The sequence below is a fragment of the Neopsephotus bourkii genome, unplaced genomic scaffold, assembly GCF_033783945.1.
Source record: "Neopsephotus bourkii isolate Nb327-2 ecotype Australia unplaced genomic scaffold, CSIRO-AGI_Nbou_v1 NB_196, whole genome shotgun sequence".
Classification (NCBI taxonomy): Eukaryota; Metazoa; Chordata; class Aves; order Psittaciformes; family Psittacidae; genus Neopsephotus; species Neopsephotus bourkii.
The window spans coordinates 601,511-628,347 of NW_026900709.1; the positions used below are offsets into that span (position 1 = coordinate 601,511).

The 26,837-nt window shown below is 37.5% G+C and overlaps 1 protein-coding gene across 1 annotated transcript in view; it reads right to left on the reverse strand.

Moving 5' to 3' along the window:
- Positions 1 to 249: 249 nt before the first annotated feature.
- COL5A2 (collagen type V alpha 2 chain) overlaps positions 250 to 26,837 on the reverse strand; it is a 54,260-nt gene continuing 27,672 nt past the window's right edge. The window contains exons 22-53 of the mRNA XM_061344255.1: positions 25,875 to 25,982; positions 24,984 to 25,037; positions 24,153 to 24,251; positions 23,412 to 23,465; positions 22,802 to 22,900; positions 22,639 to 22,692; positions 22,489 to 22,542; positions 21,940 to 21,993; positions 21,338 to 21,391; positions 20,958 to 21,002; positions 20,040 to 20,138; positions 19,079 to 19,186; positions 18,910 to 18,963; positions 17,171 to 17,224; positions 16,996 to 17,049; positions 15,958 to 16,011; positions 15,020 to 15,127; positions 14,857 to 14,910; positions 14,465 to 14,518; positions 13,279 to 13,440; positions 13,063 to 13,170; positions 11,916 to 12,023; positions 11,677 to 11,730; positions 11,261 to 11,368; positions 11,088 to 11,141; positions 9,643 to 9,750; positions 8,714 to 8,767; positions 7,909 to 8,016; positions 5,672 to 5,963; positions 4,914 to 5,101; positions 2,784 to 3,008; positions 250 to 1,977 (exon numbers count right to left, since the gene is read on the reverse strand). Of these exons, the coding sequence (XP_061200239.1) occupies positions 1,831 to 1,977; positions 2,784 to 3,008; positions 4,914 to 5,101; positions 5,672 to 5,963; positions 7,909 to 8,016; positions 8,714 to 8,767; positions 9,643 to 9,750; positions 11,088 to 11,141; positions 11,261 to 11,368; positions 11,677 to 11,730; positions 11,916 to 12,023; positions 13,063 to 13,170; positions 13,279 to 13,440; positions 14,465 to 14,518; positions 14,857 to 14,910; positions 15,020 to 15,127; positions 15,958 to 16,011; positions 16,996 to 17,049; positions 17,171 to 17,224; positions 18,910 to 18,963; positions 19,079 to 19,186; positions 20,040 to 20,138; positions 20,958 to 21,002; positions 21,338 to 21,391; positions 21,940 to 21,993; positions 22,489 to 22,542; positions 22,639 to 22,692; positions 22,802 to 22,900; positions 23,412 to 23,465; positions 24,153 to 24,251; positions 24,984 to 25,037; positions 25,875 to 25,982 (3,030 nt within the window). The 3' untranslated portion in view covers positions 250 to 1,830. The remainder of the gene's footprint in view (positions 1,978 to 2,783; positions 3,009 to 4,913; positions 5,102 to 5,671; positions 5,964 to 7,908; positions 8,017 to 8,713; positions 8,768 to 9,642; positions 9,751 to 11,087; positions 11,142 to 11,260; positions 11,369 to 11,676; positions 11,731 to 11,915; positions 12,024 to 13,062; positions 13,171 to 13,278; positions 13,441 to 14,464; positions 14,519 to 14,856; positions 14,911 to 15,019; positions 15,128 to 15,957; positions 16,012 to 16,995; positions 17,050 to 17,170; positions 17,225 to 18,909; positions 18,964 to 19,078; positions 19,187 to 20,039; positions 20,139 to 20,957; positions 21,003 to 21,337; positions 21,392 to 21,939; positions 21,994 to 22,488; positions 22,543 to 22,638; positions 22,693 to 22,801; positions 22,901 to 23,411; positions 23,466 to 24,152; positions 24,252 to 24,983; positions 25,038 to 25,874; positions 25,983 to 26,837) is intronic.

Genomic DNA, 26,837 nt, shown 5'->3' on the forward strand with positions numbered 1-26,837 from the left:
ATAACTTACATTGACATTGAAATTGGCTAAGTCACATTGTATTCAGTCTTGAATAAAAATTCTTTTTCTCTGGAGTCTCAAACAACACTAGTTAGAGGCAGCTTTAGCAGGACTGCTGGTGATTACTTCATACAAACAGGTGTCAATCTTTTAAGAACTAGCCCAGAGGGCATTATTTAAAATGCCCTCTTATTCCTATGTGTAAATTACTTCAGAAGAATGTATCAGTCATTCAAACAGCAACAAAGCAAAAGTTAAATGCTTCTATCTTTAATTTCCTGGAAATAATCTCATATGGGATACACTGGAAGGAATTCTAAGAAAGGAAACCACTTGCATAACAAGAAGCATGTATTTAATTAAATGCTTTGCAAAGATACATGAATAAAGCTATGTGCATGACTTTCTTTAGGGATGGCCCCAGCTGTTTATTTTTTTTTTAAGGAACAAGAAAAAAAGTGGAGAGCACAGATACAATAAAGAAACAACCTAAATAAGTTTGTACCCACATACTTTACAAAATAAAGCATGCTAGTGGTACAAAACATTCTATATACTGTATGACCAACAAATAAATGCACTGTAACATTGTTCTCTGAAACACTATAAGCCTAACAGCTAAGCTCTGAAAATGACACTGACAGTAGGCATCTTTCATTTAATCAGCCTTCTGGAGAGTCATTTAGCACCATCACTTTTTTGTTGATTTTGCCCTGCCTATCTCCTTTCTTGAAATAACAACAGAAGCATAGCACCTTTTAATATCTAAAATAGAAACAGAAATCTTAAATGCATCCCAACTTCCAGAGATGAGGTAGCTCATGCTAAGAAATGATGGAACTTTCTTGCCTTGACAACTCAAGGCCAGTAAGTCAAATTACTGGGGATGCATGTCTGGATGTCAGATAAAACCAATGAATTTCTAAACTTACTTTCTTTTTCTTAGCAATTGGTCTGGTATACATGTGAATGACTTGCAACATATATAAATTGGCACCATATGTAAGACATCTGTATCATTTGATATGTAATGGCTTCTTAGATGGGCAAATATTGGAAAATCAACAAGTACTGGGTTTAAGAAGTGTTTTGAAGATTAAGGGTAATTTAATGGAATTACACAGATATACTGTGAGAAGTGAAGTCTGGCCTTAAAATTTCAGATATGGGACACCCCTACTGAAAACTCATATTTACCCCAGTAGTGTTTTTACTTCATAAATTAATCATGGCTATGGAATACTCTTCTGAGCAGACTATTACATAGAAAGTGCAGGAAAGACAATGCCAAATTAAGATGATCTTGTATGAAGACATTTTTTTCTACAAAAGTTAGATTTCTGTGAATGGCTGTTATACTGGCAACCACAGGAAAACAAATTGGGTAGAAGGAGTAGGTATGATTGAAATGTAGCCAACAGGTCACAAAAGTGCTCTACTTTTCTGTTATTCAGTATGCATCCTAGCAAAAGAAATAATCCTTAGAACTTTACACAGTCCCACATTAAAACTATCTATTTTGAATACTTGTAAATTTCAAAATAATTTGAAACAAAAGTGAGGAAAAAGATTCATATTACTTTTAAAACATTGTCATCAATCCTCTTAAAATTGTACTGCTGTACTAAAGTTTCAATCATTTAAAACAGAAGGTTTGAAAGTAAAATAAATATTTAAAAGGAGGCCGGGCATTTAAAAAGAACCATATATACAATGCTGATCCAATATCAGCCATTACTTCAAGAGTCTCAGGATTAACTTCAATCAGTCTAAGTTCATGTGTTTAATTGCTGCTGTTGCTGGGTAGCGTGTTAATTTCCCCCCTTTCTCCTAAACAAAGCAAACTGGCCCAATTTCAATTCCAAATTCCTGTTCGGTACTGCCAATGTCCACCGGTGCCAAATCTATGATAGGTAAGCGTGCCACGTTCTGCGTTCTGTACTCAAAAACAGTCTTTCCCAAGTTCCCATTACGTTTCTGGAGGAGAAAAAAAACGGAAAAACATAGGCAGAGCTCATGTCAGAAACAGCCCAAATTCCAGCTGGTGAGTCAGTTGTCTGATAGGTCAGAAGAAACAACAATAAAGGATGTTTCTTTTGCTAAGCAACAACCCCTGCCCTGTACTGCACCTTTGTTATTTTAAAATGTACATATCTTGCTCTTACAGCAATGAACAGACACGTCAGATTGACACACCAGGATTTCTCCCTCAAGCTGGACTGATTTTTCTCTATGTTATGAAATTCTTCTCTTTGTTTTAATATGCACCTGCACGCACAACCTTGGGCCATATTACTTTAAAGCACAGGGAGTAACTTTTCAAGTGCCAAACTAATTTTAGAAATATTTTGCCAGTATCTTGGACTTGGCTGACAATGCTAATGAACATGAAAAAATATTACTACTTGATGGTTTTTAAGCCCACTTAAGTATATGGGGGACATTTTCCTTTCCAACTCAGACAGCCACAGTACCAGCGAGTTTCCTTCAGTGCATTGCTGCAATAATCTTACCCATCTGGCAGACAAATGCTTCTGGTTATCTGACCAATTTGTGTGATTACACACAATTAAACAAGTACTAGGAAATGTAAAATGCTCACTGACAAGTAGTAATTTGCAAAAAGCCTCTAAATACTGCAGACTTCTATTATGTGAAGAATTCTAGTAAAATACTGATTTGATCAGTTACCTCTACAATTCATAACGAAATTCTGCAGCACTTTAATTACTTCATTCTATGGATTTTTTTCTAAATACAAATGACAAAAAGGCCAAACTTACAGAACAGCTGTCATGAAGAACAGTGTATCTGAATCGGCTGTTGCCTTCTGCTTTTATCTCCAGGTCATTGGCCCCTTTCAGAATCACAGCTTTTTTAAGGTTCTTTGTCTGGTCGTCCATGTACCCAACGCTGTTCTGACAGATGTAAGTGATATTCTGAGAAGCTTCCTTTGATAGGAGGCGCAGGAATGTCATCTGAGTAACAGCTGTATCCCCATACACGAACTGTGAATATAAATAAATAGATCAACATGTATTTCATAAACATGAATTAAGAGTTCATGAATTTTAGAAACATCTATCATTACCATAACCCTTTCCAGACATGACTAGCAGAAGCCCCATTACATGGTTTCTTTTGTAATATGCTACCAGTTAAGGACAAAGAAATGTAGACATTCTGTAACAGGGGTCATTTTGGAGAATTTTGACCATAAAACTGTGCAGCTGAACAACTCAAAGGCAGCTGGGCCCCCACAAACACACCAAGTTTTGGAATGAATTCTGCCTTGTTTCAAAAAGGGATTCAGTAGAACTTAAACCTCACATATGAAATAGTGCATTAGAGCAACCTAGGTTGGTTGTAGATAAGAAACATCAAGCACAGAAAACCCTTTTATAGTGTATCCGCTATATTGCAACTTCAACAACTTGTTTTCTAGAGGCTTTGTAATGTATTTAGAAGCATCACAAACAGCCAAAGTTTAACAATATAAAAATTAACTATACATTTGCATATGGGCTTTATTAACTAATTAACTTTCACAGAAGTTTGACAAATACTTTACAAAGAGCCAATGTTCCTGTAAAAAAAACAGAAGCTGTTTTTCTACTAATAACAAAAATTCTGAAATTCATGAGGGTCTTTTTTTGTCACCCTGTACTGGTTTTTATTTTATTCATGCTTTATGAATCATTACAACATAAAAATCAATAGTCAAGACTTACTAAAAATGTATATATTTCACTGAAACTGGCAAAGAAAAGAGAAAATCTCATACATTGACATTGCCATTTTATACAAGATGTTTATCCTGCTTAACAGTCTCAGGCCCACTTATTATTTAGAATCCATAAGGAGAGCATCTGACTATTACACAAATACTACCATTGGTTATAAAACCTGACAGAGTTTTCAAAAATGAAATACTCCTTTATAGTATTCCTGAAGATCTTTTCTTCCTCCAAAGAGCATCTGACTTACAAAATCCCTATGTGTAGCTCTGCAGGCAGCTGAACATGAGCTCTGACATCTTCAGTCATGGTAAGTTCTGCTGAATTTAGTAATAACTGGAAACATCTCAAGAAAGCAATCCATAACACGTGTTCTCAATATCACATGTTCTCATTTGTTCACGTTCTGAGCTGTTTTCAGGAGTCCAGTTGATAGCAAGATTGTTTTTTACTCTCAAAATACTAATTTTAAAGATATTTAATTACTCCCTAATGAAATAACAACTGAAAATATTTTCTGTGGTTTTGATTGGATGAACTAGGTATAAAAATAGCAAAAGGTAGTTATTTAATTATGTATTTTGCATATCATAAACTTCTGTTATTTATCAGGATCATAAAGCTGCCTTTGAGAAGTTAACAGCGGGAAAACGCAACAGAAAACAGAGTGGAATTTTTGTCTGCCTGGAAACTGATGCGTTCAGCATGCAGCATCCTGGCATATGTGGTAATACTCACACTTTCTTTAAAAACTGATTTCTAAAGTTAAGTTTTGTATTTTTTTAGGAGTAAAGAGTTTGCCAAAAGAAAGAGTAGAATTCAACTAAAATGGCAGTGGCTTAAATCTTGTATTAGGGTAAAAGTACTTTTTTTTTTAAGGACAATGATATCAAGTTACTACAATAGATTGCTAGAAATGTTGATAATTTTTGGATCAAGAGAAATAAATCTCTTCCAGCAGTGGTCTACTTGGAGCCAACCCTGCCTTAGATGCACTTGCATTGTTTTTTTCAAGCTCTTCCTCTACTTACTGTATCATCATAATAACCAATTGAATATAAGCCAGTAAATCAATAGTTATAACGTTCTGACTGTAGTAGAATCTGCTCAGAATAACAGATGAGGTTCAAAACCAGAAACAAATGAGTTTCACAGAAATTTTATATATTTAAGTACCTGTGATCCTCTGTTCATATCAAGGCCATACCAAATGGGCTTTAAGTCAGATGACCTGCTGGCCCACCATGTTTTACGTGGTATAGTAGATGGATTTGCAGAAATACAGGTCTCTCCAGTTTCCATGTCGCAGTATACTTTTATAGCATCTTCAACACATCCTTGGTTAGGATCAATCCAATACTCACCTACAAAGAACACAAAGTTTCAGAAAATGGGGCAAAAACCTGGTAAGGCCTACCACAAATTACCTCTAACTTTGTTCTGATTTATCTGCATATAATCGATATAAATTAGGAAAGCTCCTAAATGGCATGTTAGAGCATTAGCACCTATAAACTGCTAGTATGGAGCAGCAGCAGCAGCAGAGAATTCTGGACATAAAGCATTCACAGGTTGTCAGCCCACAGGTAACATTTTGAGTTAATAGCAATTAAGCAAATATTCACAACTGGTGTACCAATGTATCTCTGTCACAATATAAGTAGTGTTCTATGGTGATAACCCTTTCTGAACTAATATTTCATGGAAGTCTAAAATATTTCAGATTTTAAAATACATCTCAATAAAAAACCTGAATAAATAAATATGGGATACATCAGCATATATAATTTATTGGCAAGAAGGAATACATTTTTGTGAGACATTTTCAAGCTTCTAGTGTGAATGTTGATTTAGACAATAAAAAATCTGTATTATGTATTTTTTTCCAATGTACAAGTATATACTGGAAACAAGACAGCATTATTTATACACACCGCTCTTCTTGGATGGGTGGCACAGCTTCAGGTCATCACAAGTCCGTGCTGGGTGTTTCTTTGAACCGTCTGGGCTGCGCATAGTCTCAATCTGGCTGCTCAGTGACTTCAGTGTGGCATGGACTCCTGGGTCTGTTTTGTTATGGTCATCTGGGGCTGCTTCATCTTCAGTAAACTCCGGTAATGGATCTGCCATAGCATCATCATAGTGTCCCATAATGTCACCAATGGCAGCAGTGAGGTGGCCTGGAGGTCCTGGAGGACCAGGGGGGCCAGGATCACCTGGAGGACCCTAAGGTTCAAAAAAAGAAAAGGGGGCAATAGAGGCAACAGCAGAATAAATACTACACAAAATGATAGTGTCAGTCACTCTAATGCACAAGGAATATTCAGATACAGATAAACAATTCCCATTTGCAGGAACAGGGGTAAGAGATTAGAACCGCATGTGAGGTACTCTCTCTGCTTCATGCTTCTTCTGCTTTTCTTACCACCTTGCTCAACTTCATATCACTCATCATTTCAGACTTAACAGCTAGAAGAAGTCACCAAGGAATGGCCTCAGTCCATTTTTTGTTAAGCCATCTGTCCCTCCTTGTTCAAATCCCTACCCAATAACTTTATTTCTTAAAGTAGAAGTGATTTTAAGAGCAATTGAAAATTTTTGCTTCCCCTGAGTCACCACAGGTACATTTTAAATGAGTATAGCTTGGATAGAAAATTTGGCACTAGAAAAATCTTTACATTCATCCTGCACAGTGCTGAGATTTCCGGCCACAGATATGTGGGATAGAATCTACATCATCCTAACTTGGCAGAGAGTTGTTTTCCTGACTTAGTAGATTTTCCCAAATGATGGGTTGTGAGGTCCTTCTGTCAACCTGACTGTGACACCTGGGGAGCTAATTGAGTCTTAACACGGAAGATATCTGTTAATAAAACATTATCTCCACCTGCAGGTTCTGCCAGCTCTTCATTGGCAGCAGAAAGTCTGTAACATGCCTCCATCTGAAATTTAATGCTCTGGTGAATCAGACAATGTATCAGAATGTGGCATTTCCTTTGAAAGTAATTAATTCACAACTACCGGTCCAAATGCTTACCACAGAGCACACACCCAAGTTTACACACTCTGTGTGTGACAAATGAAATCTCAAACTTTTATTTCTTGCTTTTTGGTTCCAATTTATAGTTGCATGCAATCCACCATGAAAAGTAAAACTAAAAATACTGGTACATGCTATTTCTTGTGCTGTCTCATTACACAGATGAAGTAACTGGACACACATAATCTTGCGCTCTACCACAGACTTTTCATTCAAGTCTTAGTGCCTTGGCAAAAGTGGAGATACTGATAATTGGCAGAAATTGAAATGCAAAAGGGTAACTATAAGCACATGATAAACACAGGAAACCTTATGTCTTATAAGACAGAATAGCAGCAGAAACTGTCTTCTCTTTCTCACTATTTTATTCTACCTTTTCCACTTTTTCCCTGAAAATCATTCATGTGATCATCCTGATCACACTTTTCTCACACCCCTCTAATTTTCTAATTTATCTTCTTTGGTATAGCCTACCTTATGTTTTACTGCTTAGGGTTTTGTAAATTGGTAACTGTGGAATATGGAGGAGTATTTAGCAAAGGTTTAGGACTTTTTCCACAACAGCCAATATATTTTTAACTGTCATGGTTGGTATCTGTAAACCCCAGATCAGCCTGAAGATCAGCTGATATGAGTGTTAGAGTTTGGGCTGTTTGTTTGGACTGAAGGATTTCTTTAATGCATGATGGAGTATGCTGCTGGTAATCAGTCACACAGGTGTTCTAATTTAGTGCCACCTTTGTGGGACTACTGGCTTTGAACTACTCCAGATTCCACATACACCAAGTGACCTATGCTTAGGCCTGAGATTTTAGAACCCAACCTGACAAACAGCTATGCTGAACTGCAGATCCATCAGGATCCAGTGAGCTAACTGCAGTAGTAGCCCCAGGCTTGCTTAAGGAGAGCAGAGGTAGATCAGACTGGGACTGTCACAGATCTGGAAAAAGAAAATTAGCAAGAAACAAGCCCTTTCAATACACAGGTACCCTGGCTATTTGTTGGAGAAATTGTATCAAATCTTCCCATTTGTCTTGAGCTCATGGATGTTTGAGAAAGTGATGCAATGGACTGTAAAAAAATCTGATTATTTGAACGGTTACCTTTTCCCTCATATTCCCACCAACTTACCTCAGGTCCGGCTTCTCCTACACTCCCTCTGACACCGGGAGGTCCAATTGGTCCAAGTGGACCAGGACTTCCATCTTTGCCAGAAGGACCAACTGGACCTGGAGGACCCTAGGAAGTATAAGAGAAAGAAGGAATGTATTTTAGCATTTAATAACAAAAAAGCAGTTTACAAGCAGTAACTTTTCGGGAAGCAAGACAATTATTTGTGTCTATCACAAAACTTTTAAAAATCACCCTTTTACTTCTTCTCTAAAAGTAAGAAGGCAGTTTCAATGCTGGTGTTCTGAAGTGAATCACCTCCTTGAACATACCTTGGATCAAATGTATACCTTTTTCCTGTTACAGGAAAACAGTTACGTGGGTTCAGTTCCAGTTGCTACATATACTGGAGCAGCTGTTGTACACCCACACATACATGGACTAAGAGACAGACTGTCACTTGGGAAAACCAAGGGAAGTCATAGTTCTCCTTTAATTTTGGGTGAATGACATACGTTGGGGTATGACAGGCAAGAGTAGCAGTTAGCAGAGCTGCCCCATATATGGCTTTGCATTTGCTGTAGCAAAATTGTCTGTAAAAAGAGACTGTAGCCCTGTAGTTATTCTGAAATATTTTTTTTTCTAGCTATAAACTACACCAATGTCAAAATTTTACTACATTAAACAAAGTAATGACTCTCAGCAAAAGAGAGCAATCACTACATGATACTGAAGTCAATAAAAGTCAGTGAAATAAAAGTGAAGCAGAAATAAAAATCTGACTTGGACAAAAACAAGCAAGAAAAACCTTAAACATAATACTCACCCGAGGGCCAAATGGGCCTGGAATGCCAGGACTCCCCTGTTCACCAACAGGACCCTAAAAAGAAGACATTATCATATCATTGTAACATTTAAAGCATATTCCTTTAGTTTTAAAGAATTAGTGTGTGATATATACAATTCTGTAGGAATAGGATTTTAATATACATAAGCTATCAGTAACACCTTTCCCTCTTACAATTAATTTTCATTCTACTGTTCTCTTTTGTCACAAAGTAACAACTAATCACAATTTAGATTAATAGAATTTACTGGTGCTTGGCTATATCTAAAGTTGCTCCTGCAGAAAGGCTTTGCTTTCATAACATTTAGAATCAGACTGGCTTACAAAAGAGTAACTGATAGCACTACTATGAAGTGGAAAGTTGTTTTGGATGTGGGGTTTTCTTGTTGACTCTTTTCTTGCATGTCTAAACTTCCAGCTCTTGCACAGAATCAGTGAACAAATATAAAAAAAAAAATTAAGTTTTCTACAGCATTTCCATTCAATTGCCGCTGAAATGATGAAGTTTTTGAAAATACTAGCGAGATACTGTCACAGTACTCCTAGGATTTTGCGTTTGATTCCTTGACTGTAAAGAGTTCAAACACTGGCAAAAAGCATTTCACACTCCAATGTACAATCAACTTTTGTTATCAACTTGTGCTGACAGGTTATAGGCTCGGTGATTGGCATTAATGGAACAAGAGTAGGAGAACACATATCTTGCAAAGCGCAAGTTTACTTTGTCATGCAACAGTACTGCAAAATTACATTAAAAATATTAACAAGTACAGACAGACCACTCACAAACACCTTGTGGGGGGAAAAATAACTCATGTTTGCCTTTTTTTCATTTTAAATAACTATGTTCCTGATACATTATTTAACTATCAAGGAAATAAAATCATAGTAAAAATAGAACAACTTACAGGAGGACCTGGAAGACCTTGAAGCCCAGTGAAACCCCTGTGTCCTTTCTGGCCCCTGTCACCTCGATCTCCAATGTCGCCTTTGTCACCACGAGGTCCTTGGGGACCCTGTAAAGATCAGTGCTGAAATGTAAAATTCTGAACTGAAAAAAATCCCCAGCCTCAAAAACCTCTCACTCACTTTTAGACACTACATTCAGGCCCCCTTTACTTCTAAAGCTAGAAAGAAGGTCATGCTGGGGCAACTCAAAGAACAAAGTTTTTTACAAAAAAGTAAGTAAACAATCACAGAAAATGGTACTGTACTTAATTATAGTTTAGCTGTGGTAAATTCAGTCTATTTAGCTTCGTAAGTCACAAAAAGCTTGCAGTAAAGATACTAAATCGTTTACCTAAAATTTGTAAGATTGAGAATTTTTTTTTGTCTTACTGGATATGGCAAATGATTTTTGGAGATGAGATTGAAATATTGTGGATCTGTCACAAACTCAGAATGATAAAACATATTTTCAGTATGAAATCCTCCATCTTGTATCTTCACTTCTGACAGCTCCTTTCACCTTCACTATGATTAAAATACAGCTGAAGTTCCATTCCCTAACTACAGACAATAATGTTCAGGCTCCCCAGTACAAATATCTTGGTTCTATTACCATCACAATTTCACTCTTTCTAGTTTTGATAGTTTTAAACTTTTTATACTAATTCAAGAATCATCAGAAAACAGCTTCTGCTTACAATTCTGTATTTCTCAGCCCAAACAGCATGCTAAATTTCTCAATGCCAGATTCCAAATAGCTTATCAATGGCATCATTATTACTAACTACTCAATAAACCTTTCCTGTATCTCATATGACATCTGCTTAGGGACAGGACAACATTCTTTTGAATTTCTCAAGATTCCAATTAATTTTTTGTTCCGAGCTTGGACTGTAAAAGAGTTATGTAATGCAAAAAAGATGGGTTTTCTTTGTTTTTCCATTTGGACTGAAGTCAACCTCCTGAGTTTCATTAAGGCAGTTTCATGGGAACAGGTGATTTTGTTATATTTTTCCATTTTTGTCAAAAAACGTGCCTTTTTGTTCAGCATTCATTTCCTTACCCCTTTTTTGAATTGTCAAACACAGACTCCAGCAATTTGCTAACTGAATTCCTACCATCATCTGGGCAGCAACAAACTCCAAATAAATAGGCTTCCAAAGCATTCATTATATCTTTGCAGTGTTGCTAAAGATAGTCTAGAAATACCAGTGTATCCAAATAGATTTGTACAGGTTTGCAGCTCAGAAAACTACCTGTATCCACTTGCAATCCGAACACTAGAAGTTGAAGCCCTCGCTAAAAGTTGAAGCCCTGTTTAGCATCCTCATTTAGGTTCAACTTCTCATGCACTTTCCTTTAAAAAGTAACTCAGATCAAACCACAGTGACCATGGAGCACTTACAGGCAAACCTCTTTTTCCTGCACGACCTGAGGGACCCATCGGACCTCGAGAACCCTATAAAGATTGCATACAGAAGGTATGTGAAGCAATGTACAAAAGCAAACACAAGTTTGTTGTTCTGCTGTTTGGGTTTTTTTAATTTAGAAAGTATTTAAAAAAAAAAAATCACTTACAGTTTCACCTCTTTGACCCGCATCTCCTGGAGGGCCAACAGGACCTGGAGTTCCTGGGCCCCCTGGGGAACCTGGTAAGCCTGCAGGGCCAGGTTCACCACGATCACCCTGCAAAAGATAATTTCAACATTATTGACATAAAGAAGACTAGACTAGAGTAACGCAACAGGACTCTAGCATTGCTGATCTATTTTGTACTGATTAGAATCCACAGATATTAATGCTGCAAGAACTCAAGCCTGAGTTTGTGGAGATGGGTGTCCTTAGCCAGGTTTCCTCAACTTTGCAAGGCACTGTGATACAATTTCAGAACAAGTTCTTCATTCAAGTTAACTGAATTGAGAGAAAATCTACAATAAGTCAATAATGAAATGGAGATTTCCAGGAGTGACTTAAAAAAAACAATATATACTTACACGTTCTCCAACTGCTCCATCTCGTCCAGGAGTACCATCATTGCCAGCAGGTCCCTAGAGTTACAGAATAAAAATAGAGAGTATTGATCAACTCTGTAATTTGGAATTGCCATAAGAACTAGAAAGTTCTCCACCTCTAACTTCAAGTAAAGAAGAATAACTGCTGGACTATTTTTTTGTTTGTTGGGGGTTTGTTTGTTGTTGGGGGTTTTTTCATATTATGAGTTTCTAATACTTACCTCTGGACCAGCTTCACCTACAGGCCCAGTGGCACCTGACTGGCCAATAGGTCCTGGAGGACCTTTATCACCAGGTGGCCCTGTGGGACCTTGTTTTCCTGGTGTCCCCTGAAAAAGGTGAGAAATATATCAAAATTCTAATCACAAAACAAAGAAAGCACAAAAAACGCCTTGCTGCCTGCAAGACACTACTCATTAATCCAATCTTAAGTACCATTTTTAACTTCAAACCTGACAATGAAAAAAAAAAGTTCTTCTAGATTTTGAATATATATTTAATTCACTGTGTATTTTTAAGCAGTTTAATTGTGTTATCTGCTTTTGAATAGGCTTTTATTGTCTAGGCACTGCACTTGAAATTGGTCTATCTAGCAGCAACTCTCTTACACACAAACTCTTCTGATATATCAACATGTCTGATGGCGTTACCTGCAATAGGTAATGTCTTTCACCTGGAATAATATAATGTAATTTGAAATAACTAACATGACATTTTTGTTGCTGTTATTGGATTTTTTTGGGTTTTGGTTTGTTTTCTCCCTCCATCTCAACACCAACAAACCCCGTTAGCCTGAAATAATTTCTGGCCAACTTCATCTATGAATTGATTTTATTGATCCAGTGGTAATGGCAGATCCTCCATACTATTCCTTTTAATAACAGTCCATTTAATGATCTGATCTCCTGGATCATAAGACTATCCAATAAATATCTATAAATCCTACCTTAAAGCAAAGAGAGCACAAATGGCAATTTTGAAGACCGTAATTCACAATTTATGAAATAGCAGTTACAGAGTTATTTACTTATATTCAATGACCTTTGGGAACCTAAATGAAAAGTCTGAGATTTTTATTTTTTTTTTCAAGTTTTTAGTTTTGGTCAAATAGGAACATTCTGGCTAGAAGTCTTAATGCCATTAACCACTTACTCTTGATCCCAGCTGAGACCTTCCCTTATGGCAGAAACAAAATCTTCCACCTCATGCACTTGCCTGGGATTTAACTATTTACTATTCTCTCTCTATTCTCTCCTACAATTGGATTTTTCCAACTTTCTCCTTGTGCTATGGGGCACTATGTTCTGAATTCCACAAAGATTATGAGGATGCCCCAGCTGGTGGCATATTGACTTGGTTGTTACTTACTGCAGGACCTGGAAGCCCTGGCATGCCTCTTTCCCCTCGTTGTCCTGGCATACCAACAATACCTCTTTGACCAGTAGTTCCTGCTGGACCAGGGGGTCCATCCGGGCCCTGAAATCCACAAAGGATAAAACATTACAGTAGCAATAAGGGTAAGTATCAATGAGACCAAGCCTAGAGCTGGACGAGGAAGAGTTAGTAACATCAACCAGGACTTACCGGCTGCCCATCTTCCCCTGCATCACCCTTGTCCCCAGGACCACCAGGAGGCCCAGCTGGCCCTCGATCTCCCACACGGCCATGAGAACCGGGATCACCACGAAGACCTTGGGGACCTTCTTTTCCTGGGTCACCAATAGGCCCAGCAGGCCCTGGAGCTCCCTAGGAAAATTAAAACACCTCATTACATTGGACCTTTTTGTGATCAGGACAACCAAATTCTAAGGACTGTGTTTTGATTAACTAGAAATGTGCATATGCTAAAGGAAGGCTCAAAGTGTGACTGAGTTAAAAGCTTATTAAAAGCTTATTAGTTCATAAACAAGATGAAACAAACATCAAATTATGTCCAAGCTCCCCTCCAATTTGCAATTCCAAACTCCTTTTTTATATACATTTTTTAACTTTGGATGTACAACTACTGCTAAAAACCCCGCCTTTGCCCATTCTTCCCAATATCATCAAGCTAAAGTCTACATTCAAACTTTTAGTTTATATAGCACAAATTCACATTTTAAATGGACCTTTGTTAACTTTTCAAATACTCTGAAAAGACTTCACATGTATATTACGCTTTCTATAAATGTCACGTTTTGATAAACTCACAGTGAATGCAATCAAAACATTAAAAAGCATAGGAAGAGAGTAAGTGACAGTTTTCTGTGTGGAGTTGGATCATCACTTGTTGATTGACGGATTATATTTTCATGTGTGTGTTTCTGAAAATGTTTAGATACAAGGAATTCTGTATTATTATTCTTATTTATTTGAATGGATTTTATGATCCACCAATGAAATAGCCTGGTAGGGGGCTCTTCCTTTCCCAGAAACTCTCCTAACTTCAATCACCACTGAAGGGACAGGGGAGTATAAAGTGCAAGACAATATAGGTTCTTGTTTTGTTCCTGTAAGCAATTAAATCATTAGAGCAGCTCAAACAACTTGAAGCCTAACTGCAGTGTAAAATCTTGCACTAATTTGGACACACTGACACCAGATCAAGCCCAAGACTAATGAGTTTTATTTAATACAGTCGGATGTAAGCATGAAGTCACAGAAGTCAGTGCTGACAAGCTGTCATCTATAGCATCAGGCCATAAACACTTCTTCACCTTTCCTGCTTTTCTGTCTTCAAGTTTTTTAAATTTATAAAACACACCTATTAGGAATAAGAAACTTGACTTACAGTAGGTCCTGGAGGCCCAACTCTTCCAGCAGATCCTGGGAATCCAGTAGCACCCTAAAAAAAATGTATCTTAATGCCAACTTTGTTGCAAGAAATACAACACTAGGTACCTCAGATGTTCTCAGTTGAATTAGTAAGCAAATAACATATATTGTAATTAACTAAGTTAATATGTAATATAGAATATATTATACATTATTATATCTAATATTATATGTATTAAATACTACAGAATATATAATACATAAGAAATATATAATATTGCATATTACATGTTACGTAAGTAATTGCAGGCTGAAAACCAAGCTGAGATGAGGAATGATACATACATTGCATAAAATTTCAGGATTAAATTATTTGTAGCTGGGTCACAAAAAGTAAAATTTACTTACAGGTGGACCCTGAGTTCCCCTACCACCTTTCAGACCAGGAACACCTGGAGGACCCTAAGAGGAAAGGAGAATGAGAGGGGTGATAGTGAACACCCAGAACATTTTTTAAATAAGCAAGATCAGCCTATGCCACTGGTTCTCTGATTATGTTACTTATACTCACTGGTGGACCAGGAGACCCAGCAAGACCCTGTGGTCCTGGAGATCCAGCATCTCCTTTCTGTCCTGGTTCTCCAGGTTCACCTTTCACACCTGGCTGACCATCAGGGCCCTGTAAGAATATTTAGGAGAGAAATAATATATAGGAGAGACATCAGGTCAGAGAACAGCAAATCTTTCCAGCCAAAAAAAGTTATTTTTTAGCGAATTTCTAGAAGGCAAAAGATAATAGGAGAATAAGTCAGCCCACAAAACACATTAAGCATTTGCTTAACAGTTCAGTTGAAGAGAACTGTAACAGTTCACCACAGTCTTTAGAAGATCACTGATGAGATTTTCTGAACAGTCTGTGAAGTCAGCATTTACATTTAAAATATTCTCTTACCTAGCTCACATTTTTCTTTTCTTTAGATTTTCTATTTTCCGCATCATCTATTACATACTTAAAAGTAAATGGGACTAAAAAGGCATTGTCTTTTCAGGTCTTGTTTTCTCCCTCCAAAGGAAGCAGGTGCCTGATTTTTTCTGAAAGGTCTGATACAGAGTATTTAGGCTGTGGGAATGTTTAGGGTATTCAGCGGAAAACTCATAAACATTCCATTTGGTCCATCAGCTCATTCCAGCCTTCACTATTCATGGCACAAATCTTTGCTGCCTTCAGTAGATGACACTTTATAACTTGCCTAATTCTAATCTCAAAGGAGCAACCCAGCATATTCATGAAAATATGAAATCTGGTGAACAATTACGTAATTTTATCAACAAAATCACTTTTCAACTGTCTAGGGTATTTATTGGCCCTTTACCTGAAAAAGAAACAGCTCTTTCTGCAACAAAAATGCTACTCATGTCCCAGAACACTGCAGTATTACTCATAATGAAGGAAACTAAGCATGTCAAAGCATGACTAAAGGAAACTCATTAGTGTCACAAAACACATACCGGGGGACCAGCAAAACCAACAGCACCAGTTGGGCCATTTTCTCCTCGGGAACCCTGGCCAAAAAAATTAGAATAATTGTATTTAACAACTGTCTTTCTATATACAGAATAATTCACAGAAGGATGTTAACTATTTGCTATCATAAATGTGCTTACACTTTTGCTCTATTAATCAGAATTAATTTAATCATGAAATAAACAATGCTAGCTGTGATGTTAACATCTGCCTTGTGTTCAAGACTATATTTAAACTTTCAGAGTTTAGAGATGGAAGGCATAAACAAGGCACTAAAAGCACAGTAGGTGAAATTCTGCTCACAACTACTTCCAGAGATGGCACAATTAGCTGAAGAGTACATATTTTATGCATATTCCAATGAGATAGACTGGGAAAAAACACAGTAGTTCAAAGATGTATTCTTCTACAAGATCAGAATGGCTATGAGCTGCTTCAGCTGAGCTTTCCACACAACATTTGTTTGGAAAAGAAGGAGCTGAAGGCTGCCAAGATCCAGCACTCCCTAGAAGGGTGGAAAGTGTTCCAGTTTATACTGGAAATAAGATTGCTCTGATTTATGACAGAGACATAATCAATTCCAAGCAGTATGAAGGATCTAAGGGCTGAGCCTCTAATTCCCTAATCAAAGTCAACCCTTAAAATCACAAATTAATAGACTATGATGAGTTAACAGAGGAACTCAGGTATACCTCTACTCTTTGTCTCTAGTTGTATGTTTACAGTAGTATCTGGTATAGGTATGCTTTGAACAATTAAAAGTGGTGGTACATTTTCAGGAGCTAGGTAAATGAAGGTAAGTCTCTGTAAATTTTGCCCTAACACAAGTATACAGCCAAGGGAAAAAATCTACTTGTTTTTGCAAGTGCACAGAGTCAAGAAAGAGCTACAGATTTTATCTACAAAGGAAGGGGAGGAAAAAGGAGGAAAATATATCAGCAAATGAGACAAATGGCTGGAGTCCGGATAAGTGTTATATACTGTCAGCTTATGTCAGTCAAAAACTGAACAAGTTTACTCACAGGGTTTCCACGGGAGCCAGGAGGACCAACTAGACCTCTAGGACCTGGTTCGCCCTTAAAATTAAATTAAAGGTTATTATTTCCCAAGTAACTTATTTGACAAGTAGTAAAAGTGCCAATAAAGTGTGATAATATCGAGAAACTTCAGTAGGGAATTGAATAAAAATCTGTTTACCTTTTCACCAGTGGGACCTGCTGGACCCATTGGGCCTATTGGACCAGGAAGACCCTTTTGAAAAATTGAGATGAAAAGAAGTTAGAGAAGTTGTGCTCCAAAACAGTTAGTTTAAATCTTCACATATGTTAGTATTTCCATACGATTTTTCATTCCTTCGAAGTCTTGTCCTTTATCTCAGAAAACTTGTTGGGCCTTCTTTATCTAAAACTGACTTGAATTTCCTCTCCCAGTGTCCAAAATCCCACATCTCAAAGGACCTGCTTTCCTTCATTCATTTTTTTTCACTTACTTCATCTCCTTTATGTAGTGTTTGTGCATAAGTCCAGTGATTAAAAAAAAAAAAAAACACCGGCATTATTTTGCTCTCTCAGGAGAAAATTCAATCCTTTTTCCCCACTTGCACTGAAGCTCCTTTTCTTATGCTAGTATTTAACTGTTTCAATTATCTTTAAAGTGTCCATCACTTCTTCTGAAGATTCACTGACATCTTGCAAACTCCTCAAGTGTCCTTTGTCTCTTCAGGGGCAGTTAAGTTGCAAATTTTCCATTCAGACCCATCAACTCCACATAATGATCCTATAATATTATGAATATTTAGATATCCCAATTACAGTTCTCTTTAATTAGAAGCAAAATACCAAAACTTGCACCAAGTTTGTATTGAACAGAATTCCCCCTCCCACGAAAGAACTGCTCTGGAACTTAGTTCAAACTGTAGAGAAATATAGAAAAAGAAGGCATTAACAAGGGATACTGTAATGCCATTAATGCTCTAGTGGTCGCTAGCAGAAATATCTGCAGATACCTGACTATAGAATAGGGATGTACATTTAGCTCACCATTATTTTACCCTCTCACCAGTCACTGTAAGCTAAGAACACACCTTACAATGACTAAGAACTATTTTGTATCTTTGGATAATATCTGATTTGTATAACTCGTTCCAGCTCAGAGCTGGTATTTTTAAGTTAGTCCTTCTGTATACTAAGGTTTCACCAAGACCTTTTGCTCTTTTAACAATAAATTTAGGCCAGGCAGAATCCTTATCTTTTGAATGTACCCCACTTTGCAAACACCTAGCAGTTAGTACTCCAACTGGTTTGCAAAACCCAAGATTCTCAGATACATGAGATTCATGTAAAAAGTAACTCAACTTCTGGGAAGAAAATATGGCCAGTGTATACACAGCAAACCCAGTGCTTTTGGGATTATTGCACAGCTGGTCTATGCAGAAGAGCATATGTACATGACTTGAAGAGATTCACCATGTTATTTACACATAGGAGATTCAAAGCTTTACAGTAGAGTCAGTGACTTACTGCCCATATGGGGCTTAGTACATTTACCGGAATTTTCACCTGTGAAACTCGGGGCAGACCATGGGGAACTCACTCCAAACAAGAAGGTGGCATCTGCCTTAGTACAAGAGTAAGAGCTGGAAGGCCTGCTTTTTTGTCATATATATATTCTGCCTGTCCCTTTTTCAGTATTTTTACTATAGTCAGCTTAGCTGAATCCCAAGTCAACACACTACTTCTGGGCATCCTTTCCTTAGATATCTTAACTCTCACTATTGATGATACAAAATAAGGGTTTGGGACACAGTCATCCCAAACCACTCTGCACATAGTATCACCAGGCTGAATAGCGTTTAACTCCATGAGTTGAGTACCCTAGCAAAATAAACAATCTGGTGAGTGAAGAACAGGTCTAAATAGGGTGACGGATTTACTTACTCTTGCCCCGTCGTTGCCAGCTGTACCTTCAGCACCCTTCTCACCTATGCCACCCTATGGAAAATACCCAGAAAGTCTCAGTTATGACTCTAGATGCTGAATACCCTCAAATAATTGCAGTATTAAGAGACTGGTGACTTGACTCAAGACAACAGAAATAAATACTTACTCTGTCACCCTTGGGGCCAGGTGTTCCAGCGATCCCTCTTTCTCCAGGCATACCTTGAAGTCCTGGTGGGCCTGCATCACCAGGTGTCCCACTAGGGCCTGGACTTCCCTGAAGCAAATAAAGAACAAGTTGCTGTCTATTCATCTGTGAAGTATCTTTGTCTCCAAGCTACAGAACACACTGTGCCTGTGTTAAAGTCTCTAGGGCAATGTTTTAAGTAACAATTTTCTCTTAAATCTGGAATTTATTCCTGTCCAAATACTTTTCCCATTGTGTTACTCACGAAGTTCAGTTGTAATACTGAACTGTAATACTGTAGTCCTTCCAAAGACATTAGTATTAGTGCATGAGGATAAGCAAAAAAAGAAACTCGAGCATCTTTCTACACATGCCACATGCCACATGGTTCTATTACACAAAGTAGCTACAGGTAGGAGTTTGCCAGGGCAGAGTTGCTGTATTTATGCTTTGCTTCTCACAGCTCATGTCTCACATTACTAGAGACAATCCCTACTTGGGGTGACCTTCCTAAGACTAAGTAAATAGATTGCAGGTGAAAGAAATGCATGCTGTTTTCAGCATTTTCTTTTAAACCCTCATCCCTGCCGAATGTCTTTACGTAAACTGATATGGCTCTTAAAACATTGCTAGAAGGTTTTCTGCAGTTCAGAAACAGATTTGCCCAGCTTTACTGAAAAGCACAAAAGCCATTTAAACTTCAGAGCTATATAAATTAACACAAAATGTGATTTCTCAACATTTTAGTATCTTGCAATTTATTAATATTTTTATACTGGTATAAAAATGGATTTTATGTCTCCCTAAAGCCCTTTTCATGAAAGAGATCTTGTTTATACAAGCTATCCCTTTTATAATTAAAAAAACCCTCCTCTATGTTTGTGTGCATGAGCAGTATCATACATTATATCACTGCAGCAACACAAATCTCTATTCAGCTTACCTTTGGACCATCAGGACCATGGCCTCCAGCCATACCCTTTTCACCCTGGAGTCCTGATGCACCTGGTTCTCCCCTCTCTCCTGGATTGCCACGTTCTCCCTACAAAATTGAAAATTATTACTTATTTGGAAATTGGGGTTCAGTTCTGGTAGACAAAATCCTAAATACACTGTAAGTGCAGCACTGCTATTTGAACAAAGAGCCTGTGAAAAAGTTCTAGGAGAACTGATCAAACAAAAAAACAGATTTACGCTTTTATTGTTAAAGGTAGGGTAAATAGCATGTTCAGCCTGGAGAAGAGAAGGCTGCATGGAGACCTCATAGCAGCCTTCCAGTATCTGAAGGGGGCCTGCAGGGATGCTGGGGAGGGCCTCTTCATTAGCGACTGTAGTGATAAGACAAGGGATAAAGGGTTCAAACTTAAACAGGGGAAATTTAGATTGGATATAAGGAAGAACTTTACTGTAAGGTTGGCGAGACACTGGAATGGGTTGACCAAGGAAGCTGTGTTGTCCCTCGTGGTGTTCAAGGCCTGACTGGACAGAGCCTTGGGTGACATGGTTTATTTGAAGGTGTCCCTGCCCATGGTAGGGGGGCTGGAAGTAGATGATTTTAAGGTCGTTTCCAACCCTATCTAGTCTATGATTCTATGTTGTTCAGCAAACTAAAACCCGTCATTTCATAGGTGTAAACCAAATCGTTTAGCAGCTAGTACTCAACACCACTTCATTAGCTACAAAACCGTTAAAGGTGGTAGGTTTTACAGAAAACATCTTAAAATGTATCCATGTTTTACAACCATTTTGTTGGTGGGGAAAAAGTAAATAATCACTTCAGCTGTTGAAGTCCGCAGTCTGTATGAACTGGCAACCTCAGAGAACTGTTACAAATGTTTAAACTCTGAGAGAAAACACTTACCCTAGGGCCCAATGGACCAACTGCTCCAGGATCTCCAGGCACACCCTAAGCAGAACAGAACTCACAATTAGAACAAGAGCATTATTTATGAATAATGCCTTACAATTATGCCAGTTAGAGATAAAGAATTAATTTCCAAAGTACTATGAATGTAGATGGCTAGTTCTGACTATTATTTGTCTGAGACAAGAGCAGAGTCCAAATCAGTCCAAGAAGTTGGTCAGATTCTAGAAATTATTTTATCCAAAAAGCAGTCCTCAGACACCTTTCAGACTACATCAGTACATATTTTGAAATAGAGTGGGAAATTAAATTACAAAGAGAAAAAATGGTAAAAGTAGTTCATGAAATGAATTCTTGTAACATTACACAGAAATTACCTGATCACCTGGCTTTCCTCCCTCACCTGGAGGACCTGGTGGCCCAGGCAAACCCTGTAAAAAAAGTTAAAAAAATGATGACTAAGATGGTAGAAAATTATGTAAATCCAGGTTTAACTAAGATACCAAGAATATCAATGTAATATTATATCCTATACTAGAGAATGCTGCCAGAGATCCCTAAGAAAAAGTTACACGAATACGGCACCAAAGTGTTTTTCCTGTTCTAAATGGCAGCCTTTCTTTAATGTTAATGTGTAGGACAAAGGCATATCAGCCCTAAAAATTAAGTTCCCTATTAACAGAGGTTGACTTAATTAATATTTTATTATCAAAACAATTCTTTGGCTCTGTATTTGGCACATCTTTGGAAAATCTCCAAATTAAAACTGAAAACCAACAAAGGTTCTCTCAAGGGATACAGAGCTGGTATTTAAGCCTTTGCAAGTTCAGTTTAGCACACAGCTGATGTGAAAGCTAAGTATCACTCATTATTCTTAATGGCGCTGCCTTAGTTCTGAAGTTGTGTTTTGTTATACATCACTTGCTCCAATTTGACACCGGTTTTTAATCTTTCTTTAAAAAAACATGAATGCACATACCTGAAACCCTGTAGGACCTGGAGGGCCTTGTTCTCCTCTTTCTCCTGCTAAACCCTACACAAAAGAAAGTAGTAAGTATATAGCAGAGGAATATAGGCAGGCCTCACAATTTTTCTTCTCTCTGAATATGTATATTTTCAATTATGTGTTTGTTTATTTTACATTTTTTACTTAACCCCGGGACAAGGCATACCCTATCTAAAAGATGTAATAAAATATATATCATTTCTCTAAGATCCTCCCCCAGAAGTTCTGTGCTGGCATGGAAACACTCAGTTCCATTGAAACTAAGGAAGCTAGGAGTATGAACTCTGAGAAAATTTTGCTCCTTGCCCTATTTTTTGTAATGGTCAGTAAAAGGAATTAAACTACTAATATATTAATAAGTACAAAATTTCCCATTTTCTAGGACAAAAATTTCTTTAAATGTTCTTGTGATTTTTTATTTGGAATCGACAACGGGCATGAAGATAGATAAAAACAGAAGCAGAGGAACAATGAATGGATGGAATGACTGGCAGGTAGGCAGAATGGTAATAGCTGACTTACGGGTGGGCCAACAGGACCAGAAGGACCAACTTCACCATCTTTACCAGGGGCTCCCTGAATTAAAAATGGCATAGGAAGTATTGTATAGTGAACATATATAAAAGAAAAGCATCATATTTTGTTATAATTGCAAATAGCAATCACACTCACTCTCTGTCCTGGGACACCTGCATTGCCTGCTTCTCCGGGTTTTCCAGGATCCCCCTGATTTGCAGAGTTAAAAATTACTGTGTTTAGATACTGTTTTCATCTATTAAGATATATGCAAATGTTTAAAGTTAAACAGATCTTGGGTACCAGGTGCCATACTCACACTACTACCCTTTGGGCCAGGAAGGCCCATGCTGCCTGGCTGACCTCTGATTCCAATTGAACCTGCAGGACCTGGACGTCCATCTTCTCCAGGAGCACCCTGCAGAGATAAAGCATTTTCCACATTCGATTATAAATGTATTTATTCTTATGAACTTATTTACCTCTGTAAAATGTTTGTATATATATATATATATATATAAACAAACATGAATCTAGTTTGGTGCTACAGTTATCAATCAACATGCTTTTAAGGCAGACACAGCTGTAGCCACGCTGCTGGATTTAACTAAATATTATGCAATTTTTATAATAGAGCCACTATGTACAGATACTTCAGTGTTTTCTTGAAGAGACAGTTAGAAAAGATACTGAGTTCAAGATGGCTTAAAAATATTGCAGCAGCTGCTAAACAACAGATACTGCTGCAGAGGCAAAACTAAACGTACAGTATCTGCACTAATTTTGGAGCCAGGAATCTAAGGTGAACAGTTAGAAGATGAACTTGCAGAAATCAAGAAAACTGAAATTAATAAAGTAATTTCCAGGAGTTGGGACCCTTGAATTAATCTGGCATTAATTGAAAATACTAAGGTTTTTTTGTCACTTACCAGGGGGCCAAGTTTTCCTTCAGGGCCTTGAACACCTGGATTTCCTGTCAAACCCTAAAAGTGGGAGCAACATTGGTGTTAAGGTTCTGTATATAATTCTAGAACAATAGAGAAATGCAAATAAATGCAAAAGACATGCTCAGTTACTACCATAGTACAAACTTTTCTATATCAAAGTTGTTCATCTTTGTCTTCACTTTACAGCCTCATCCCTCACTGTCTTTGATCTTCCTTTTTCTTATTTTTTTTCCCTATTCTTGCTTGTACACCTCTCAAGCTTCTCACAGGCTCATCTTTATTTCTGCCATTATCTAATCTGTAACATCCCTTTCTCTGCTTTTGTGATATTCCAAATTCTCCTCAAATATTTTTCCTGAAAAATTCTCTAGATGACATGCACCACTCAACTATCAATCACCAGTTTAATGAAGGTTGGACTTCAATTAACTTGGCCCTTAGGTCATGTTATCTGTGGCAACTATGTGCTTTACAAGCACACCCTCTTCAGTTCCACTGGCTTGTACCCATCAAGGTTATTTCTCCTTCTTCAGAGGCAAGTGGAACGTGTGCTTACCAACATCAGCCGGAAGACAGACAGACATTTTGACCTTTACCCTTTAAATAGCTTCACTGAAACAAGTCTGTCCTTTTATAACAGCTTCTTAATTCTGCAAAGTTCATTGCTGCTTTCTGAACATGAAAAATGATGTTGTTTATAGTGTACTGCTATTAGTTTCTTACCCTTGCACCCGGGAGGCCAGGTTCACCAGGACGCCCAGGATCTCCCTGACCTCCTTTAGGACCAGAAGAACCTGCAGGACCACGCTCCCCTTGGGCACCCTAGAAAGATACCATTAGGCTACAAGTTAAGAGGTGGAACTGCAACTGTAAGGGAAGGTTAAATAAAAGAGGTATCTTCTATTAAGGATCTATTTTTTTGCAAACAAGAGCTCCAAATAATTAATGCTTATTATTATTATTATTATTACTACTACTATTTTCCCAAATTATTATTTAAAAGTTGTCTCTTCAATTAAAAAAAAATATTTCAGAATTTTAGAATCCCTGCATTTTTACCAAGTCAGGGATTTACAGAAACACTAGACCATAAATATGTGAGTCAGTTTCCTGGAAGTGTTAAAAAAGTTAGGAAAGCCAAAGACAGATAAGCAAGTCTGTTCAAGGGACAAGTCTAGGAAAAACAGTCCACACACAAAGAAAAGGCTTTCATATAGTTACCTGCTACAGAGCAATACATAAAGAAAAAAATAGTAGAACAGGTCAAATCTATCCATATTTTTGCATGAGGGAGCATTAAGTCAGGGACCAGCAAGGAAAACTGAACATCACAGGAACTGAAAGTGATTTTTCCCAAAAAACTTTTAGCCTCAAAACATTCAAATCCTTTTTTGGCACCTATCAACTCCTTTTGATCCTACTTCCAGTGATTTTGAGGATCTGCCTATTTGCTAGAAGCAGGCATTTTTAATGGAACTCTTTCTTTCTATATATATCTGTGTATGAAAATGTAACAAATCATCCAATAAAAGATGGACACTTTAATTTCATTACCTTTGGTCCAGGCAAGCCATCAGAACCTGGAAAACCACGGTTACCAGGAGCACCCTATAAAAAGCCATAGATATGGGATGATTATCTTAATTTTTACACACCTTATTGAAAATAAAGTACTAGATTTAGGGCTTGGGGTTTCAGTTTATTTCCTTACAAATTCCTTACTTCAATACTTTAAACTTGCCTACAAAATGTCAGTGCTTCATTTATGCATGCTGAACAGCTCCTTCTATGTGAACAGCCCCTTTGAAAGCAAGGTGACAATTTGTGCAGGATTAAGCAAGAAATCTGAGATTTGCCTGTCATATCTCCATCATTTCTCCTACCATACTATCTGAGGCACTGAATTCAGAAATGAAACTATCCAGTATAAGAAGAAAAAAAAAAAAGATAACTGTGTCCTTGGTTCAGCAGAAGAAGTCATTTTTCTCCTTAGTAGCTGCTGCAGTGGCTGGTTTTGACTTTCAGCCCTGGAACAACACTGGTAACACTTGTTGCTAAGTGATGTTTACTCTGACCAAGGACTTTCTGAGTCTCATACTCAGGAGAAAAAATGACTGCTACTGCTGAACCCAGGACATAGCAGCAGTGGTTTGTGTTATACCGTAGTTACTGGACTGTTCTTATCTCAACCCGGGGGTTACATTCTTCCAATTCTCCTCCCCCATCCCTCCAGGAGCGGGAGGAGGAAAAAGGTGGGGAGTGGGTGAGCGGATGTGTGGTTCTGAGTTGCTGGCTGGGCTTTAACCATGACAAACAGTATGAAACTACTGTTAGGAATATAGTTGCACTATACTCAGAATGAACCTGTGAGAAAACTCGTGGTTAGCTCAACAGGCTTTTTGGCTTAGCACTGCATTTCTCAAGACATTCCTTTGGATTGCTTACCCTTTCTCCAACAGGACCTGGTGGACCTACTGAACCTGGATCACCTCGAGGACCTCTTTTCCCTTCTTCACCTATAGGGCCAATGGGACCCTGAGGACCTTGTGGGCCCTAGTGAAAGTAAAATATTTAAAAAAGACAAAATTACTGTTAGTTTACCAATTCTCAGGTACATTGAAAAGGACTGTCTTCTCAACATGATAGACATTTTTCCAAATAAAGGAGGAAAAAAAAATAGGTTTTGAATTACTTAAAAAGTGCAGCTTTTCAGCATTAGTTTTTCTCTTTTACAATGGTTATAATTTTTCAGTAAGTGCACTTCGAATAACCTAAATCTGCAGTTCAGCTGTATAGCACTTCTAATAGTCATCTATTTGGTCAGACGCAACAATTTGTATTTACTATTCTCAAACAGGCAAGCTGCAAAGGATCCAAAATTCAGTAAGACTCTAGTAGAAATTCTGACAGGAGAAGACAGTGGAAAGGAAATAGCTACTTTGTCTGTATGTTTCTGTCAGTTATTACATGATCATTCAACTGGTGAGAGAGAAAAACTAAAGATTGGTTGACAAGTCAAACTGATTCTAACTTTGCAGAATCATTTTCTTGCAAAATTCACATGATTACAGCATGGAATTAGCCATGTTCTCAAATAATCTGTCAAAAATATTAGCTATGTGCTACCCAGCTCCTCATACCATAAATGTATAAATATTCATGTTTTAATGTATGAAGAAAATATAATTTATATAACTGCATAAGTATAAATGTATTAAATACCAGTATAAAATAAAAAGGATGCTTTTATTATGATTAGCATGCAGACCTGTATGCTCTTAAATATCCAAGATCACATGAATCCATTTCATAGGAGACTGGGAAATTGGTATACAGTCATCCTGAGTGTTACAGAAACCTCAGCAGATGCACTTACAGTTTTTTTTGTCCTTGAGTCTTGTAATGCCT